This window comes from Lissotriton helveticus, chromosome 3_1 (assembly GCF_964261635.1).
Source record: "Lissotriton helveticus chromosome 3_1, aLisHel1.1, whole genome shotgun sequence".
Lineage (NCBI taxonomy): Eukaryota > Metazoa > Chordata > Amphibia > Caudata > Salamandridae > Lissotriton > Lissotriton helveticus.
In genome coordinates this window covers 1,753,106,414-1,753,127,578 of record NC_136061.1, presented here as the reverse complement: position 1 = coordinate 1,753,127,578, position 21,165 = coordinate 1,753,106,414, and the positions used below count along the sequence as shown (strand labels likewise).

Genomic DNA, 21,165 nt, shown 5'->3' with positions numbered 1-21,165 from the left:
AGTCACCCTAATTGAAGGCTGGCCGCCTGAGGAGAGGACCGAGGCTCTGGACAGGAGACTGGCATTTCTGAGAGATGAGATCGGACAGACCTCCCTGGAGGCTGCTTGGCTGCTATGGAGGACTTTGGTAGCACAGGTTTGCGGGTGGGGAGACAAAAATGGGAAGCTCCTTCATCGGCTGGCCACGTACCAGATAGCCAACCGCATCGTTCCCGAAGCGATAGCTCCGGACGGCGAAGTCCATCGGTCTCCAGCGGCAGTGGCCCAGTGCTTTACTGCATACTACACCGCCCTCTATGCCGCACAGATTCCCACTCTCTCACTTGCGGAGCTGCTTCATCGGAGAACGGATCTCTCTCCCACGACTTAGTGAGCCAGAGGCGCTGGACCTCCCGATTACTGGAGAGGTCAACGATGCACTATTTCACATGGCTTCTGGTAAAACCCCGGGGCCCGATGGACTCCCACAGGAGTTTTACGCAGCTTACTGGGACACGCTAGTCCCCCACCTTTTGGAGTTGTATGCTGAGGCGACTGACAAGGGCTTGTTTTGCACCTAAACCAATATGGTCACCATCGTGGTGATCCCTAAGTCTCAGCCTCCCTTGAAGCACTGCTCCGACTACCATCCCATTTCGCTCATCAACTCGGAGCTCAAGGCGTTTGCCTCCGTCTTGGCCAATTGCGTACGACCGTACTTGGCCAAACTAGTCCATCCTGATCTGTGCAGCTTTATGCAATCGCGGGGCACCAGACACTGCCTCAGACGTCTCCACCTAGCTCTAGCGAACCGCCAGCGTGTGCACCATTCTTATCCCTTCTTCTTGCTGATTTCGAGAAAGATTTTGATTCAGTGGACTGGCGGTACCTGAAAGCGGTGTTGGAGGATATGGGATTTGGGGCATACTTCTGCCAATTAGTGAAGACGCTTACTACCGGCCAAGGGCCATGAGTACTGGTTAATGGAGCCCTGGTGCAGTCCTTTCCCATCAGAAAGGGTACGAAGTAGGAATGCCTCCTCTCGCCCCTCCTCTTTGATTTGGCAATGGAGACCCATGTTTCATACGATCGGACGAGCGAATTATGGTGTGGAGATGGCCTGGATTGGAGGAGGAAAAAATCGCTCTCTACGCGGATGACGTCCTCCTATTTCTGCAGAGCCCGCGCAGTCGGGACCCTGGTGCCTGTGAGCGCTGAGTCTCTTTGAGCAGACCTCCGGCTTTCTACTGAACTCCACTAAGTCCGTCCTGGTCCCCTTCACTTCTCTCAAGAGTGCTTTGAGTGGCAGTCCACGATCCCTCTTCGTTGTCTGTCCTCCAAGTATCTTGGGATTTGGGTTGCCCTCCTCCCGGACCTCGCTTGGGAGCTCAATGTAAGCCCACTAGTGAAGAAAGCTCAAGCTGATCTCTTCAGATGGCAAACGCTGCCAGTGAACCCAATGGGCAGAATAGCCCTATTGAAAATGATGATTTTCCCCAGGTTCCTCTACATGCTTCAGAACACGCCCATATCCTTCTCACGTGCTTTGTTTAGGGAAATGGACAGTCTGGCCATCAGGTTCCTATGGGGGGGGTCGTAGAACCTGTATGGCCCTTACTCCGTGCTGGATCCCGCCCTCTGATGGCGGCCTGGGGGTGACGAACCTGTACCTCTATTATTTAGTTACCCAGCTCCTTACCTTGCATGATAGGTTCAACGGTGGCTGGTCGGACCTGGCATATTGACTGGAACTACACGCCCTAGGTCTACCCAACATTCAAGGGATGCTATACAGGAACACTGTCCCCAGAGCCCTGCCGGAGGTCACGCATGGGTTACTTCTGGTGGGCTTCTCTGCGCCACACCCACTGGTCGGGCAAATTGACTCAATACACCCCACTTTGGCAGGGCGCCTTCGGGAGGCACCAGCTTATCTGGCTTTACAGCATGGGATCTAATTGGAATTTTGCAGTTGGGGGACGTTTGGAAAGGGGGCAATATACATACTTTTCATGACCTTCAAAACCTGTATACCCTGCACACCTCACAGTTTTACCGCTACCTGCAGCTGCGCCACGCTCTCCACTCGCACATCGCAGAAGGCACATCTATACCCGAATGTAGCCCGCATGAAGCCCAGATTATGACTGGCAACCTGGGGAAAGGGGGGATTTCTCGTATCTACCGCTCCCTCACAAATAAGACCCCCAACACACTTTCCCGGCTCAGAGACAGATAGGAGGGATGGCTTGGGTCCTTAGACGATGATGACTGGAGGGATGCGCTAATGGCCCCTAAAACAATCACAGCCTCAGTGCGGCTTCGCTTGGTCCAAATATACTACCTCTACGCTGCTTATCTTACACCGCTGCGCCTCCACCGTGACGGGCTCCGACCCAAGTCACCCTGTCCCCGCTGCACCCACCCACAGGCTGACTTCTTCCATATGGTATGGCTTTGCTCTGTAATCGCACGCTTTGGGGAATCAGTGGTATGGGAACCTAATGAGGTCCTAGGCTGGTTTGTTCCTCTTAACCCACTGAATGTGCTCCTGGGAATCACCGAAGGGCTGAATGGCTCTAGAGCCGACAAACTTTTTTTGAATACAGCCATGAAGGTAACTAAGAGACATTGCGGCAAACTGGCTGAACTCTAATGCCCCCGCCATGACACGGTGGCGCAGGGGGGTGGACTGGTGTGCGGCGCAGGAGTGGCCCTTTTACGAGGCATGGGGAGGCCCGAAGAAATATCGCAGGGTACGGGGTAAATGGGTGAGGGTGATAGAAGACTGACGTTCTCTTTGGGCACTCGCGGGATGTGGTGAATGTTATCATACTTCTTCCTTGTCTATCAAGATCATGTACAACGCCTTAAGGTCATCATGTATATGCGCTGAGATCTGCACTTGTTGTTGGTGTTCTGTCCTTTTATGTATGCTTCTCACAAAAGTAATAAAGTTGGTTATCAAAAAGAAAATGAAGACTAAACACCACTTCAGTGACATTTCAGTACTTTAACATGGCTAACTTGCCTGAAAAGAATACCTGAAAATATTTAATTTTGCTCCCAGCATTTCAGTACAATATTTACACATCGTGCACTCTCTCGCGCACAAGCCAAAGGTTGATCGCTCCATGTGACCGAGTATGGTATTAGTAGCATGCTCAGTTTCCCCAAAATGTATCCTGGAGTTGAGTCAAAGGAGAGCCAAATACCAAACAAGAAGAGGAAGATACAAGTCGAGCCTAAACGTGATGTCTCCAGTCCTGCACTTTTCTTTTACAAATTATTCTCAGGTCTGTCAACCCAATTGGTATAACTGAAGGTGAACCAAGGCTGCACCTCGCAGAATGCATTTATTTGTTAAATGAAAATCTTAGGCCAGAATCATGGTGTCACACACATGAAGGGATAAGGCAACACTCCTCAAATTCACCCACCAACTGCACTCACAGGCACCGGACAGGAGTATATCCTAGACTACAGCTACATCTCTATCGACCTAAGTGTCGTAAAGCCATAGTGAGCGCCTCAAGAGGACATGAGAATATAGAAAAACTCTCTAAGCTTTTAGGTCATGTGGCCATTTCATGTTTATTGTTCTTGCGCGGTGAGTTTACTACAAGAAGCAGGAGGAAGTACATCTGTCCGCGAACAAATTTTAGCCTAGATTGTAGTCCACTGTGTGTAGCTGTTCTGATTCCAAGAAGAGTTTCCACCCATCCTTTTCTAGGCTTGTAGGTTTGCTCAGATCAGCAAACAGTGCTCTTGAAGTGACCAGTAGAACTCCCTTTTAGCCAATCTCAACAGTTGGACCAGAGAGAAGTCTTAACTCGCTGGCCATGTCCGCAAGCTAAGATGTAGATTTTGAACAGAGTTTCACTTTGGGGGTATTCAGCGCCTGGAAACCCCTGCGGATGACCTGCGCTTTATAAATCTGCGCTTTATAAATCCTGTTTGATTGATTGATTATTGCTAGTCCTACCTTGCATCCTATAGCACATGTTGTATCCTCATCAATGTTGTTCTTCTGCCATAAGTTCCTGTCTGCCTAGACAACCCTATTCCTGTTACATTACTGTGCCCCATGCGTCTCTTCTAGTTACTGCAACCCTGCTATCATGATATTTGTCTGGTTGCACTTTGTAGGGCATTTTTGTTAATGTTGGGGTGCCTCCTTAAGCCTCCCATGTAATGCTGTGGTGTCCCCCTTGCTCCATCTATTACTTTTTTTCTAGTGCCTTATCAGTTGTACCACTGCAGTGTTTGGACTGGCCACTCACTAAATCCACTGTTATATTGATTTACCAACTTAATCTCATCGTTGCCATCCTGGGGTGCTCACTCAAGCCTAAGAATGTCTGGGAACTTCCTTCAGCATACTACTCGCTGCTGACATGGCTGCAAAGCTGCGCTGTACACATCAGCTCTGCCTACTGGGCGTTGGCCATTGCTGATGGTTTTTTACCTAAATTTTTCTTCAATTCCTCCTCCTTAATCCCAGAAGAGGGTATTGGATGTTGTCACAAGAACAGGCCTGCTCTTCGCACCATCTCAGTGCCCTAGGGTCAAAACAAGCTTTTAGGGAGGTTTTCACCCTTGTGTTTTCACCAGCATTGGCACTTCCATTTTCTTTTTTCAGAGCATTTGGTGATACCTGTCGCTAGGGGTTCCCTTTGAGTCACACTGTACTAATCGCCCCGGGTCACCATAGGTTGTTCCTCTTTGCGTTTTTACCAGCATTGGCACTTCTGCTTCTTTTCCTCCTGTGCCAAGGATAGGGAATTTGGTGTGACCGTTGCTATGGCTACCCTGCTCTTCACCCCGTCCCAGTCCTCTTGGGGCACCATCTGCCCATTTTGCACAGCCCCGTAGATCTCGCGAGTCAGCAGTTCGAAGGCGGCCTCCACGTTGCTGTTGGTCTTAGCTGAGGTTTCCAGGTACTTCAGCCCCAGTGAACTGGCCATCTTTTCAGCCTCCTCGCGCCGCACCTGTCGTTCGGCCACAAGGTCACTTTTATGGCCCACGAGGACGAAGATGGGGCTGAATGGTTGAACTCGTTCACTGACCTCCCGATGCCAATCCCGGATGCTCTCCAGGGACTTCCGGTTGGTGAGGTCAAACATCAGCAGACCGCCTGCGGAATTCCGGTAGTATGAACGGGTCACTGACCTGGTGCAAAGAAAAACAAAAGAGAAGGAAACATCACATATCGTACAAACTGATATTGGCTTATATCAAATCAACATAGCTACTCTAAAAGCTTAGTGGGTTAATGTGACTGTTGCACAAATATGTCAGAAATTTAAAATCTCAGAGGAAACAACATAGCCTTTCAAAAATCATCAAATTAGGCAGTAACCCCTGTTACATAAAACACTAGGAAGTTGCAAACTCTATATAAAAACCAAGCACTGGCAAAGTCAACAGGTTCGCTTTTTGGGCTTACTGACTTTGCCAATGTTTTTTGGTGATGCAGAACAGCATCGGCAAATAGCAATGCCTCTTCCCTCTGCTGTTTAGTACTGGAAACCAAAAAGGCACGAGGACACGGCAGTTGGCGGTCTCGTCAATATGTAGGCGCACATGCACCATTAAGCGTGCGCGCACCTACAGAATGACAAAGGAGACATATTCTTTTACTTTTTATTAACTGATCTAAGGTGGCAGTCACTACTTAGATGGGCCAATAAAAAGAAAACAAAATTGTTAGTACATGAAAGCGCTTTTGCAGCGGGCCAGCACAGTTTACTGTTTGGCCCTCCAATAAAAGATGTATTTTAAAATATATATTTTAAAAAACCAGCAGAGGCGGGGATGACAAAAAGGCGGGTGGACGGAGCAGAAAGGGGGGAGAGCAATGAGGAGTGGACGGGGCATGGAGGTGAGAGTAACACAAGGGTGGGGGGAGAACACAAAGAAGACAGCAATACAGGGTTGGGGTAGAAGCACACGAGGGAGACAGCAACACACAGCGCGGGGGTATGTAAGGGAAGAAGTTGATGGGAGAGCGAGCAGCCAACCATGAGAGAGAGGAAACACAGAGCATGGGGCGAGTATTTGAGAGGGTGATAGGAAAGAACTTGAAAACACATGTACTCTGATAGAGTGCTTAACCAAAAAGAAAACTAGCATTTGCAATGCAATCGGTCTCGCCTTTGGGATCTTATATGTATTTAGCTATGCAGCACATTAGCCTGGGTGCGGAAACATCTACTGTTCTTTAACATGGAGGGAAAGTAAGCTCCAAACTGCGTGATATGCCAGGTATGAGAGCACATGGAGAGAAATATTGCCTTTCAGCGGGAAATGGTATAGTCCAAAGCTCTGTTTTTAATACAAAATCAGAGCCTTCGGTGGTCATTTCACTGAAAATACAAGATTTGAATATTATTGAGTACGGGTGCGAGTGGAAGACAATTTCTATGGACTGGAATCTAGAGAATGCTAAACTGATTCCGGTATTTTACTGACTTCTGCTGGTCGTTTTCTATCAAAACAGTTAAATAGAGGCAATTGAACAGAAAAAGAAAGTCCCTAAGCGGAAGCATATAAGTCCTAGGGCTGATTTATCGCGCCCACAAAGTACATACACATATAAGAATATACTAAATTATATACAAGAGGTCTCGAATGCTAGACCTAAAAATAGTTCCCTAAAAGTGAGCAATGGAAGGACACCAGTTAACCAGTCAACAGGGTGGTCAAGAGGATATGCTCCAGGGGAGGGACAAACACAAGCTGGGTAAGGAAAGCCATCACATAAGAATCAAATAAGAGTGGCAAGCTCAACCAGTGTTAAGCAATGTAAGTTTCTGGTGAGCCCCTCAATAGGTCTTTCACAACCAGATAGCTTGTACTGTCTGGTAGGCTACGGCTAGCAAGTAATTATTGTGAGCCCAACTCCATACCTGCCAACTTGAATCTCACTGTGTGAGGAGGGGGCGGTGCCGTGAAGGGGCGGGTCCTCGTGCCGAGAAGTACCTACAAGGCACTTTTGAACCCCAGCCTGCCCCCAAGCCCCCCCCCCCATAAAAACAGCTTGCTTAGGCTCCTACCAATGTCCTGAGGTGATTTCATACCCCTTAATGGACGTCAGCAGTTCAAAGCCTCAAAAAAACACTATTTACAGTGGTTTTCAGCTTGTTTTCCCTGCCACTGTGTAGTATCAGCTCCTCGCCGGGAGACAGTGTAATGGGAGCCAATATCAGGTGTCACCGTGTGAGTTGGCAGTTATGCAACTCTTCAGCCCAGATTCACTAACACTTTGCACCGGGAAGCGCTAACTGTTGTGCCATTTACATTCCAGCGCAAATCATAATTTGCATCAGAAAGCTGTCTAAAGTAAGGCAAAGTAGTTATATGCTCCCAAAAGATAGACGAAACAGTGTAGAAAGTTTAACTCTTCACATTTTTCCAACTTTGCATGTGAGCTGTGTTAAGTTAGATTCCACAAGTCTTTATGCATTTGACTACTTTATTCGTAGGCTCAAACCCAGCAATGGCAATGCAGCACTCCTCTCCAATTGCCTCCCTTCTTCACAGTATTTACCCAATGTTCCCACATCCCGACCCTGCCTATAAAACATTCTAAGCATCTTACATTCCCATGTTAACCCCCCCACCCCCGATGCACAATGCCACTAAACACTACATACTGTACTTTACAGCACACATAATAAGTGGAAAAAGAATTAAAGCATAGTTCTTTTTTTAATGGACGGATCGCCATCTGTAGGAAGGTGAAGTATTATGTAGAGATGCTGATTAGGCTTCACTAAGCAATACTCACAGTACTCTCCAAAGTTGGTCACAATAATAAATCCTTAGCTCAGTCCTAGTAGAGTGGGAAAGAGCAGTCAGGCTTTACTAGAGGAACATGTGTTAGGTATTTCAGAGTATCAACATGGACGAGAAGTAATTGACACGACTGGAAAGAAATCCAACACCAATTTATAAAAATTAAGCAGATTTTTATATCAATGTAGACTCCAAAACGAAGTAAATCAGTAAAGTACAACCCGAGTTATGGATTTTAGAAGCAATAATAAATCACTGCAAAACGTTCGCATTGTGGTCAATGGGAAAAATCATTAGTGTCAATCGGTCAATGGCAGGTCGAGTTGCGTGGAACCAAAGGAGGGTAAAGGTCCCAGGACCAAGCCACGACAGTCTCTTCGATTTTACCTTGCTTGAGAAGCCCAGGTGCAGAGTTGACCTGATTGTCCATGGTGCTGAAACGGGAGCCGCTGGGGAGCTGGTTTTACTGCTTACATGATGCTGGTGAGGAAATGGGTGCAAAAAGTCGACAACAAAGCCACTGCTGATGTCTGATGAAGTTTTTGTGGTGTTCCCTCGAGGTGCAGTGTTGAGTAAAGGTGGTGGTTGCCGGACTGGCCACCAACAAGCCTTGGCAGCGGTAAACTCAGCAGAAAATTATTTTGACAGCCAAGGGAAAACAGCAGCTGCCAGAAACTTGCTGGAGGTCAGGACTACATTTCCCACAATGAACTAAACTAAACCATCTACTTTTGGGCTCTCCCCTGCACAGCCTAATGGCCAGTGATTCTTTGCTTTCAGTATGTTGCTTTTTCCTGTGATGTTCAGGGTGCTAGTGTCACTAGTCCCGGGAAGTCTGAAGTTGCCTTTGGCTCTCAAAAGGGGTCTCTCTGTCTAGGGGAACCGGCCTTTAGTCCAGGACCAGTCGTGCAGTTCTAGGAAGGTTACCACATGTGTAGAATATCACGCCTGTGCTTTGTGCAGATCCTGTTGTCGCAGACACGGACCTCATCTTTGTCCTTTGTTGCAAGTCAAATCAGAAGGCAAATGCTACTTACCAGTATGCATCTGTTCTTGGCATGTAGGGCTGCTGACATTCATATTGTAGCATAGATCGCCGCCTAGTGTTGAGTCCGGATGTTTGCACCTTGTTGTCTTGGAAGAGTCTTCGAAGTATCAGGAGATAGGTGACTCATCCCCAGGACTACAGTGCGCATGGGCATCTTCTCCATATTCATATTGTTTTTCCCCATTGTGGCAAAGATGGAGTATAGGAAAGTAAGAGATTACCATGTACATGTATGTAAGGAAGATAAACATGCAGCTGTGACAGGCACCGGGGAGGAGGGTGGGTATATGAATATCAGCAACACTACATGCCAAGAACAGATGCATACTGGTAAGTAGCATTTGCCGTTCGAGGCATGTGGGCTTCTGAATTCATATTGTAGCATAGACTGTATAGCAGTTTCTCCTCTAGCGGTGGTCACCTGTATCAGCTGCAGTGGTTTGAAAAAGAGTTTTAAGGACAGCCTGGCCCACAGCAGCTTGTTGCTTAGCTTGCACGTCAACACAGTAGTGTTTGGTGAAAGTGTGTATTGTAGACCATGTAGCTGCCCTACATATGTCTTCTAAGGAAATATTTCCTAGGAAAGCCATGGATGCCCCTATTTTACGCGTTGAATGTGCTTTTGGGGGAACTGTTAAAGTGAGCTTTGCCTTTTGATAGCATATTTGAATGAATTTAACTATCCACCTGGCTATTTCTGCTTTGGAAATGGGATTACCCTTATGTTGTGGTGAAAAAGCGACAAATAGTTGCTTTGTCTTTCTGAATGATTTTGTTCTGTCAACGTAAAGTAACAGAGCTCTTTTAATGTCTAGTGTGTGAAGAGCTCTTCCAGCCACGGATTGCGGTTTTGAAAGAAAACTGGCAATTCTATGGACTGATTGATGTGGAAAGTGGATATAACTTTTGGCATAAATTTAGAGTTTGTACGAAGCACTACTTTATTGTGGTGTATTTGCATGAAAGGTTCCTGAATGGTTAGTGCCTGTAGCTCACTCACTCGCCTGAGGGAGGTAATAGCAATTAAAAATGCCACCTTCCATCTTAAGAATTATAGTTCACATGAATGAAGTGGTTCGAAGGGGGTCCCATGAGTCTGGTAAGTACTATGTTTAAGTTCCAGACTGGAGAAGATGGATGCTTTGGAGGGATAATTATTTTAAGTCCCTCCATAAAAGCTTTGATAGGTGGGATTCTGAATAGGGACACATGTTGTCTGTTTTGAAGATATGCTGCTATAGCAGCAAGGTGTAGCCTTATGGATGATTATGCTAGATTACATCTTTGAAGATGTAGCAGGTAACATATTAAATTTTGGATGGAGGCATCCAACGGATTGATTTGGTTATTATTACAATAAATAACAAATCTTTTCCATTTAGCTGTGTAGCATGCTCTGGTAGTGGGACTCCTTGATTCCTTGATAATGTTCATACAGTCTGGAGGCAAGTTAAGATATCCGAACACTAAGACCTCAGGAGCCAGATCGCTAGGTTCATCTGATTGGGATCTGGGTGCCTGATTTCTCCATGGTTCTGTGTTAGCAGTTGTGGCGAGAGGTGCAGTCTTTGGTGAGGCACCACTGAGAGTTCTAGGAGCGTTGTGTACCATGGCTGTCTTGCCCATGTGGGAGCAACCAAGATCATTGTGAGTGACTATTGTCTTAGTTTCCGTGCCACTAAATGGAATCATTGGGGTTGGTGGAAAAGCGTACGCAAATCTGCCTGACCAGTTCATCCATATCGCATTGCCTTGTGACAACAGGTGTGGGAACCTGGCGGCGAAGGACAGGCATTTTGAGTTTTCATTTGTGGCAAACAGATCTATGTCTGGATGTCCCACTTTTGGAAGAATGGTTGGAGAACTTGAGGATGAATCTCCCATTTGTGTACTTACTAACTGTGTCGGCTTAGTAGGTCTGCTATCTGGTTGTCTATCCCTGGGAGGTGTTCTGCCAGGAGATAAATGTTTTGTGGAATTGCCCACTTCCATATGCTCTGTGCTAGGTGAGACAGTTTTAGAGAGTGTGTCCCTCTCAGTTTCTGGATGTAGTACATGGCTGTCATGTTGTCCGTCCGGATTAACACAGCCTTGTTGTGTAAGTATTTCTGAAAGGCTCTCATTGCTAGGAATACTGCTAGGAATTATAAGTGGTTTATATGTAGTGTCTTTTGTTTGACTGTCCAGAGACCTTGGACTGTATATTGAAGGAGATGGGCGCCCCAACCTGTCAGTGATGCGTCCGCTGTTAGTATTACCTGTGGAACCCGCTCTTGGAACAGTCGCCCCTTGGAAATGTTTTGTAGGTTTCACCACTGCAGAGAGCGGAAAGTGCGACTGTCTACCAACACTAGGTCTTTTAGTTGTCCTTGAGCTTGGTTCCACTGGCGTGCTAGGCATTCCTGTAAGGGGTGCATCTGAAGCCGAGTATGAGGGACGATGAATATGCAGGAGGCCATCATGCCTATAAGCTGCATGAACACTCGAGCTGGTAGGGAGTGTTGTGGCTGAAATTTTTGAGTGAGAGATTGTATTTTGGCTATCCTGGTTGGAGTTGGATATGCTTTTGCTACAGAGGTATCTATTGTTGCTCCCAGATATTGCTGTAGGTGGGAGGGTTGTAGATGAGATTTTGGGTAATTTATTGAAAATCCTAGACTGTAGTAGCTGGATTGTCTGTGAGGTGTGGCTGGCACGCTGTGCCTTTGAGTTGGCTTTTATGAGCCAATCGTCAAGGTAGGGCAACACATGGATGTGTTGTCTTGTGAGGTGTGCTGCTACTTCTAGGCATTTTGTAAAAACCCTTGGTGCTGTAGTTACCCCGAAGGGGAGAACCTTGAATTGATAGTGCTGACCCTCTATTGTGAACCTGAGGTATCTCCTGTGAGCTGGATGTATGGGGAAGTGAAAGTATGCATCCTTGAGGTCTAATGTGGCAAGGAAGTCGCCTTTCTGGAGTAGTGGGAGTACCTGTTGTAGAGTGATCATATGGAAATGATCTGAGAGTATATATTGGTTCAAAGGTCTGATGTCTAATATTGGTCTGAGTGAGCCGTCTTTCTTGGGAATGAGGAAGTATAGGGAGTATACCCCTGTCCCTTGATGTTGTAATGGGACTGGCTCTATGGCACCCTTTTCTAGCATGGATAGCACCTCCTATTGTAACAGCATGACGTGTTCTTTGGACATTGGCCGGTGTTTGGATGGTATGTTGGGTGGAGTAGAAGTGAGTTCCAGGCAGTAACCATACTGGATAATTTGTCTCACCCACCTGTCTGAAGTGATAGTGTTCCAGACTGGTAGGAATTGTGTTATTCTGCCTCCGACAGGTGTTAAGTGGTCTGGAGGGAGTGTGAAAAAGTTACAGTTTGGTGGCGGTGGAGGCTCGGGTGTTATTATTACCACGTCCTCTGCCTTTGTTATTGTTCCCTCTAAAACCTCCTCTATTGGAGCCTCTATTAAAGGTGTCTTGTGTAGTGCTCTTGAATGATGAAGAAGTTTGGCATGTGTTGCCTCTGCCTCAGCCTCGAAAGGAGGGGCGACAAAAAGAGCTCCTAGATTGTTGAAATTGAAGTGCACCCATGGACTTAGCGGTGTCAGTAACTTTTTTTTTTATAAAACAGTTTTATTGCAATAGGTACAGCATACACAGCTGGGTATTGCCTACAACCCTGAGGCCGGCAGCGTGCAGTAGTCACAAGGAAAATAAAATATTACACGGCCTGTGTGCCGACATCCCGGGGGCTCGGCGGCGATCACATCTCTAGGCGTATTGCTATGACCAAGTAGACAGTTGTAATAGAGTGAAATCAACTGTTTGGCATTTTCTTGTTTTTTAAACCAGTGATAATTATATAAAATGAACATATGATTAAAGAAAAAGCAGAGTCAAATAATAGTCACAATTAGAGCATCATATAGGAATCAATATCATAATTCAGACGTATCACATATTAGCGCAGGAGCCGGCCCATAGGTCTATTACGTGACATAGCTAATGCAGCAGTTGGAGAGTCATAAAGTTCACCCCTGTAAGCATTCCAATGGCCCCACTTCTTGTCCCACACCCCAGGGCAACCACGCACCTTGTATACTGTCTTTTTAGCAATCATGCCTTCGGTCCATCTCGGCCACCCAGCCCACCACCAGCGGTCTGTCTTGGGAGCCCATTTCATTGCAATGGAGCGCTTAGCCAGCAGAAATTCCAGCGCTGCCCATTGCAGTTCTTGATTGTTGAGGTCATTGGCCCCCCATACATCCAGGACACAGGGCTTAGGCAGTGGTGAGAGCGGCTTACCCAAGGAGTCACACATTTTGCTGAGAACGCCACCCCAAAACTGCTGCACCCTCTGGCAATCCCACAGTATATGAAAGAAGATGCCAGGTAAATTGCAGCCTCGCAGGCACAACGGGTCAGGGCGTCGTCCAATTTTCGCCAAAGTAGGAGCGGACATGTATGCCCTATGTAATATCTTTAGCTGAATCAGTCGGAACCTGTGGCAGATAGCCGATTGCCTAGGGGACATGAGGGCTGAGCGCCACTCTTCCTCGTCTAACGGGCCCAGGTCTGCTTCCCATTTGGTCCGCAACAACTGGAATGAGTTGGGGAGATTATTACACAGTTTACGATAAGTGTATGAGATAGCTTTCTCAGGGAGTGGCTCAGATAATAGTCTGTCTTCTAAGGGGGAGATAGGAGGAATGGAGGAGAGGTCAGGGATGGTGGTCTGGATGGCATGCGAAATTTGTAGATATCGGAAAAATTCTGTGGATGCGAGGGAGTATTTAGTCTGGAGAGTACTAAAGGACAGGATGGCTCCCTTCTGGACAAGGTCCCCTACCTCAGAGATCCCTATCATGTCCCGTTTGTCGAATCCCTGGGAGAAGCAAAGGGAGCCTAGGCGCTGCGACGACCACAAGGGGGTAGCTTTAGAGAGCGTGTCTGCCCATCCCAAACTCTTGTTGGCTCTGTGCCATAGTGTAACTGTGTGAGCCATGGGACCAACGTATCTATGTTTAGCGGGTTTACTGTAGAGGGCCCCCAGGTACCCCTCCCGCCCGTTTGGCATCTATCAGAAGGAAGGCCGGATTGAGGGGTGAGCCATGTATCCAATGGTTAACAGCTACCAACTGCGACGCCCAATAATAGAGGCGGAGGTTGGGTAGGGCAATGCCTCCGTCGTACCAGCCTTGAAAAAGTTTACACAAGGCAATCTGAGCGGCACCACCGTCCCACAATAGGAGGCGGAGTTCACTTCCTACCGTACGAAAATAGGAGTCAGGGATCAAGAAAGGACAATTCTGCAGGGCATAGAGAAAGCGCGGAAGAGCCAACATTTTGAAAAGCGCCGCCCTGCCTGGAAGGGAGAGCGGGAGGGAGCACCAGTGGGCAACGTCGCTGCGGAGTCTGCGCAAGGGGCCTAATAAATTATGATCATGAAAGACTGTCGAGTCAGGCGTAATATAAATACCGAGGTACTGGAAGCCGTCCGTGGCTATCGTGATGGAAAATCCTCGGGGCAACCGGAGAGGGGGGCCATGCAACATATATAGTGTAGATTTAGACCAATTGATCGAATAGCCCGAATATTTCCCAAAGTTAGTGAGGACATGGAACAAACTGTTAATGGAAGATCGGGGGGAGGATACATAAATCAGGATGTCATCGTCGTGGAGGGAGATTTTGTCCGTTACATCGTCATTCCACTGGAGACCTCTGATAGAGACATCTGTGTGGACCCAGTGAGCGAGGGGCTCAAGGGTAAGGGTGAAGAGCAACGGGGAAAGGGGGCAGCCCTCTCTGGTACCCCTATGGAGTCGAAATCGGTGAGATGTGTGGTCGTTGACCCTGACTTGAGCGAAGAGGTCCGTATACAGGAGCCACACCCAGCTGATAAATTAGGGCCCAAAGCCAAAGCGGGCCAGAACCTCGAAGAGGTAAGGCCATTCGATCGAGTCAAACGCCATTGTAGCGTCAAGGGATAAAATGGCCGCATGTTGCTGGATAATGGATTGACGACTCATGACATTGTTGACCCTCGGTAGGTTCAATGCCGTATTGCGACCCGGAAGGAAACCGGATTGATCATCATGTATGAGGGAGGGAAGCACGAGGAGAAGACGGTTAGCCAGCAGCTTAGCCAGGACCTTCGCCTCCGCACTGATCAGGGAGATCGGCCGATAAGAACCACAGTCAGTGGGTGGTTTAGCTGGCTTGAGTATTACCGTAATGGAAGCCAGTCGCTGGGCAAACGGGAGTATACCGTCGTCACGGCTTTGTATAAACATATTTCGCAGATGAGGGATAATTTCTCTGGCCATGCCCTTAAGGAATTTGACAGGGACCCCGTCTGGGCCCATAGCTTTGCCAAAGTTGACGGCGAATAGTGCCGTAGTGAGTTCCTCCACCGTGATCTCAGCGTCAAGGGTCGCCCGATCAGCGTCAGATATGACAGGAAGACGCATCTCCGCCAAGAGTTGTCTAGATTCTTCAGGCGTATAGCAGGGACCAGCGGTGTATACGCACTCCAAGTGATCGGCAAAGGCTTCTGCAATATCTTGTGGGTCTACCACAGCAACTCCGTCCGGCCTAAGGATGGAGGACACCTATCTGGAACTCTGGTCTCGTCGCTCCAACCACGCAAGCATTTTACCCGCAGTATCCCCGAACTCATAAACACGGTGGCGTGTGTGGAGCAAGCGGGCCTGTGCTTTTTCCTGAGTCAGCGCTTTATAAGCCAATTGCTGAGTACGGAGGCGGGTAGCAGTGCCGTCGGTGGGGGCAGTGTTATGTGCTGTTTCAAGGTGGAGAAGGTCAGACTCCGCCTGGAGGATCTGTTCATTATGTTTACGTAAATAGCCCGTTTTTAGTGTTAACGCCTCGCCCTTCACAACCGCCAGATATGCCTCCCAAAGTGTCACTGCCGAGTCAACTGAGCCGACATTTTCAGTGAAATAAAATTCGGTGCGTTCAAGAAGGCCGTCTTTAATATCAGGGATCTGCATGAGCCAGGGGCTAATAACAATAGGACCTCGGTGTATGGGCGGTGATAGGTCAGATCTACAAGGAGAGGTGAGTGATCGGATATGCCCCGTGGAAGACCCTGCAGTCGGACGAAGAAGCCGAGATCAGTGATAGGACAGAATAAGTAATCAATGCGGGACATGCTTTTGTGTGTATTTGAATAGTGTGTAAAATACGATGTAGTCGGGTAACAGTGGCGCCATATGTCTACCAGCCCCATGGCGTGCGTGAAATCGGAGAGATCTGAGCGCGACCGATAAGAGCTGCGCTTAGGACTGCGATCTAAGTCATCACACATTGTGTTGTTAAAATCCCCGCTAATCAGAAGTGTACCAACAGGGAGGCCCAACAGACGTGTGCCCAGCTCCCTAAGGGAGTCTTGGACTAGCGTCGGTGGAATATATACGGAGAGTAAGTTCAACGGACGGCCCTCCCAAGCAGCCTCGACAAGCGCAAAGCGGCCCAGGGGGTCAGCCCATGTCTTGGAGTAAGTAAGTGCGAGGCTCTTCTTAATCAGGATCCCAGTACCGCGGGAGCCAGAAGTGAAACCTGCGTGGACCAGTAACGTATAGCCACCCCGTTGAAGAGCCCGACAAGTGTTACCCACTAGGTGTGTTTCCTGCAACAGTACGATATCGGGGGAGTGGCGTCGAAGATATTGGGGAACCACACCTCTTTTAACTTTGTGCCCTAGCCCATTTACATTCCAGGACAGGATTGTGAGGGTTCTAGAGCGGGAATGTGTCATAGTTATGGACTAAATGGACCATCTGGAAGGAGAGGTGAAGGCGAGGCTGGCGGAATCGCCAGGGCGGCAAATCAGAGCAACACACTGGAATAAAAAGCCAGCAAAGCATTAGGGGACCAGGCAATTTCTGGGGTGAATAGCCAGTCAGCACGTAACCCACAATGGGCCGAGAGTCAAGACCAATGTGACAAAAGAGGACTCAGCAGAAAAACAAAAAAAACAATGCAAATGATAATACAATAACAACGAAACAAACCCAATCCTCCCCACCACCCGTTCCCACCCCCCTCCCAGCTTCCCTGCCCGCGGACTTTAAACTATCCACACCCCAACTAGGCAGAGTGCCTGTCGACCCCCCAACCATGTCGGGGGTATCCGGTGAGCCGATGCCACCACCCGCCTGACACAAGCAGTGAAATGATTAACTTCCATGAATATACAAAATATAAACAGTTCCCAGTGCAATATTCACATGGTAAAAAAGAGTACCTGTTAGGAAGTCAGCATGTCCCGGCACAGGGCCGGAGGAGGCACTCTCCGAAATGAGGAGCGATCAGGGCGCGGAGGCCCAACGGTCAGTGCCGTTTCAGCAAACAGTTCCCAGAAAACAAAGACCAGGTCCGTGGAACAGCGGGCGAGTCTTAAGCAGACCAGACATCTCGTAGCGAGGGGCATCAGTCTCCAGTAGCATTGACACCAGTAAAGAGTTCCTGACTTCCCGGCATCTGATCGTTACGGTTGTGATCATCATGGTCATCACAGGCGTCACGGTTCGTCGGAGATCTCCCAACCCGGCGCCATCCCTCCATCCAGTCCCACACTTCATCCGGTGAGAAGAAGAACCACGCCTTTCCGTCCATTTCTACGCGCAATTTCGCTGGGAAGAGCATGGAGTATTTGATGTGTTTATCTCGTAGGGCTTTCTTAACCTCCAGAAAACTACGTCGCCTGGCCTGAACCTTCATGGTGAAGTCTGGGAAGAGCGTAATACGAGCATTTTCTAGGAGGAGAGGCGGGCCCGTCCGGGCAGTTTGGAGAATGGCATCACGGTCTCGGAAGTTGAAGACCCTTGCGATGATGGGTCGGGGAGGGGCCCCCGGTTTAGGCTTCCCGCTGGGACTCTATGCGCCCGTTCGATGGAGAAGTAGCCCGAGAGTTGCTTCGGCCGGAGATCTTGCGTGATTAGATCTCTACAAACAGGTCCGTGGCCGGCGCCGCCATTCGCTCCGGAACACCCAAAATGCGAATATTGTTTCGTCGCGCCCTCCCTTCATAGTCGTCCAGGAGGTCGCTCATCTGTCTTTGTTGTTGCTGGGGTTGGGCTACTTGTTGCTGGAGGGTAGAGGTGTCTAAAGGCCGCAGTTTTAACTTCAACATCTTTGACTGTGGAGTCTATTTTACGCAGGTCCGCCCTTAGCAGTGTCACCTCAATGTTGACCGAGTCTCCAGGGAGGATCTGACTCCAGCTATCGCCTGCATGACGTCTTCTAGGGTCGGAGTCCTCGCTCCCGGCGAAGGAGATGCAAGGTTCGGAATCTCAGGGGAGGTCGCAGTCTTATTATCGCCCTTCGTGCCCCAGGAGTTCTTGTTGAGCTGCCTCTGGTTGGGAGGCCTGGCCCCCTTATTTGACGCCATTAGGAACAGTGATGGCGAGGTGGCAGAGGATGGGGGGCCACAGAGGGTGACAAGTTGTAGCGATGAAAGCAGTCCCCAGTATCTGAGCAGGGAGCCCACGCCTGTCGGAGGAGGTGAAGCGGTGCGGGGGCCTCCAGCACCCAGGGGACAGTAACCACAAGAAGAGTGAACGTCCACCAGCACCCTCAGGGGCCACAAAGGTACACAGAGGCACCAAAGGCAGCAGGCGGGCAGAAGCAAGGGGCAGGACGCACTACGGTGTGCAGGGTGGTATATCAGGGGTTCAAGACCACCTCGGCAGGCAAGGGCGGATCTAGCGCAACAAAAGGCAGCACGAGGCCTTTGCAGCTTCCCAGGAGGACGGGATCACGAACAAGGCCCGAGATGAAGTGAGCTCCCCAGCAGGCCGCACCGTTTCCGACGTGTGAGTTTGGGACGTCACTCAAGCAGCGTGGTAGCGCGAGTGAAGGTATCAATAAAGCTGTGCCTCGATCTATAGCGGGCCCCCAATGGCGCCAAGGGCCGCGCTGATGCAGTGGTCTGGTGTCCCCCACCTCTTGATACACGGCGTGGGACACACATTCAGAAGGGCTTCTTCGTCGTCTCAGCAGTAGGAGCCGGGTCGGCTCCGGTCTCACAGCAGGCACTGGGATGCAGCACGGGGCCCCCCTGAATTTGAGGGGTGTCCTGGTCATAAAAGCGGATTAATTCGGCGGATATGCAGGCGAGGGTCGGGAGCCGCTCTATTCAGCGACCATCCCCGCCGGCTGCTAGCCACGCCCCCGTCAGTATCTTTTTTCATCTTTTCTAAGATTTCTAAGATTGTATCAACCGCAGGTCCAAATAAGATGCTTCTAAAATCTTTGATTCCTTGTCAGGAGTCGGGGGCATCACCTGTTGTTTGTGAATTAGCTCTCTTCCTAGCATTAGATACAACTAGGGAGTCTAGTGGTAGCTGAGATCTGATATAAGCGGGGTCTGTAGGGGCAGGTTTATATTTTTTCTCAATTCTTGGATTGAGGACAAGCGCTCTGGCTGGGTCTTTAAAGATGCCTGGTGCGTGCTTTTGTACTCCTTTTAGCATAGGTAATACCCGTACACTCTTCTCTGATGTTGGGACGGTGTTAAAAAGAAAGTCCTCCTCTATAAGGTCAGTGTGCATGTGTACGCCATGATACTGAGCTACTATGTCCACTAGTTGGTTAAAAGTGACAGTGTCGTCAGTAGGAGATGGCTTTGTGGAGTATGGAGAGGGATCGGGTATGGGTTGTGTATAATCTGTGTCATCAGGATCATTATGGTCACTCCATGTGTTATCCGGGTTTCCTTGATTGTCCGGTTCTATAAAATCATCCTGAGAATCTACACCCATGTCTTCTTCCTCATCATAATCTACAGGTGGAGGAGAATAGGGAACATAAGGCATGTTAGGAGTGAAAGGAGGAGGTGTAAAAGGTCTTGAAGGGGATGTGCCAAAGTCCTTTTTCTTAGGAGGAACAGGAAAAGGGGCTTCAGTGTCCAGGCTTTCTTTTGTTTTTATTGTAGACTGTTATATGTCCTGTATCAGGGTCTATATACAGTCTTTGTTGTTCTGGGTACACTGCATATGGATGGAAAAGCTCTTCCTCTACTGTCCGTGGCTTCGGCGCAGAGGATTTTGGGTCGGTCGCCTACTTGTTTTTATTCTTTGTTTTCGGGTCGGACGTCTTTTGTATGATGGGCAGCCTTCTTTGGCTCGACGGCCTTTTATGGCTCGCGGCTTTTTTTGGCTCGACGACCTTCTTTGGCTCGGCGGCCTTCTTTGGCTCGGCGGCCTTCTTTGGCTCGGCGGCCTTCTTCGGCTCGACGGCCTTCTTTGGCTTGAAGGCCTTCTTTGGCTTGAAGGCCTTCTTTGGCTCGAAGGCCTTCTTTGGCTCGAAGGCCTTCTTTGGCTCAAAGGCCTTCTTCGGGTTGACGGCCTTCTTCGGCTCGACGGCCTTCTTCGGGTTGCCCGCCTTCTTTGGGTCGACAGCAGTCTTCGGATCGACGACCTTCTTGGGGTCGATGCCCTTTTCCAGATCTGCGACCTTTTTCGGGTCGATTGTCTTGTTCGGATGGACGACCTTCTTGGCGTCGACGGGCGTTTTTGGGTCGACGGCCTTTTTATAGTCGACGACTTTTTTGAGTTGAGTGTCTTTGGCCACTTTGGAAACTGTTTTGCTCGTTCCCGGGGTACCGGAAGGCTTGTGTGTGGTCTTCGGAGCTGAGCCGGAAGGCGGGGCTTCTGAAGCAGTGTTTCGGTCACGGCTAAGGCTTTTAGGCGATGCTTTGACCGGAGCCTTGTGTGGAGGTGGAGGCGGAGTAGGGGCTTTGGTACTCACGGTTTGCCACAGTGTGATCTGGTCATCGGAGTCCGATTGGTCCTCTACGGTGACTATTTCCAGATCTTCGGAGCCCTGCGCCTCTGGGAGTTCATGTTCGTCGTCGACAATGTTTTCCGGTTCTGGTGCCTGCTGCTGCATTTCTTGTCGAGCAGCTCTTCTGTTCCAGATAGTTTTCTTTGACCGGAACAGAGCACAAGCTGGACAGTGTTCCGGAGATAGGCACCTGTTGCATACTCTATGCTTGTCGCTGTGTGGAAATTTGGATCCACACTCTGGGCATTTTTTAAACGGGGTCCTTTCCATTAGCAGGAGGCCCACGTGGCGTCGAAAAGGCCCAACGGCCTGCGTCGATGACTGGATAGAAGTTGAAGTGTTATCTAATCGAGGGATACCGAGCGGAAACAATACAGTCGAATGTAGAAGGTTTTGGCCTTAGAAAGTTGGAAAACTTCGGTCCCGAAGTTGGAGCTGTCGACGTACATCCAAATCCAATGGTGGAAAAAAACAATCTGAAGATGGAGAAGATGCCCATGCACACTGTAGTCCAGGGGAGGAGTCACCTATCTTG

The 21,165-nt window shown here is 49.0% G+C and overlaps 1 protein-coding gene across 1 annotated transcript in view; it reads right to left on the bottom strand.

Moving 5' to 3' along the window:
* Nucleotides 1-2,975: 2,975 nt before the first annotated feature.
* The window catches only part of LOC144823757 (ras-related protein Rab-39B-like), a 37,716-nt gene continuing 19,526 nt past the window's right edge, over nt 2,976-21,165 (bottom strand). Inside the window, exon 2 of the mRNA XM_078682562.1 lies at nt 2,976-5,151. Coding sequence (XP_078538688.1) covers nt 4,713-5,151 — 439 coding nt within the window. The 3' untranslated portion in view covers nt 2,976-4,712. The remainder of the gene's footprint in view (nt 5,152-21,165) is intronic.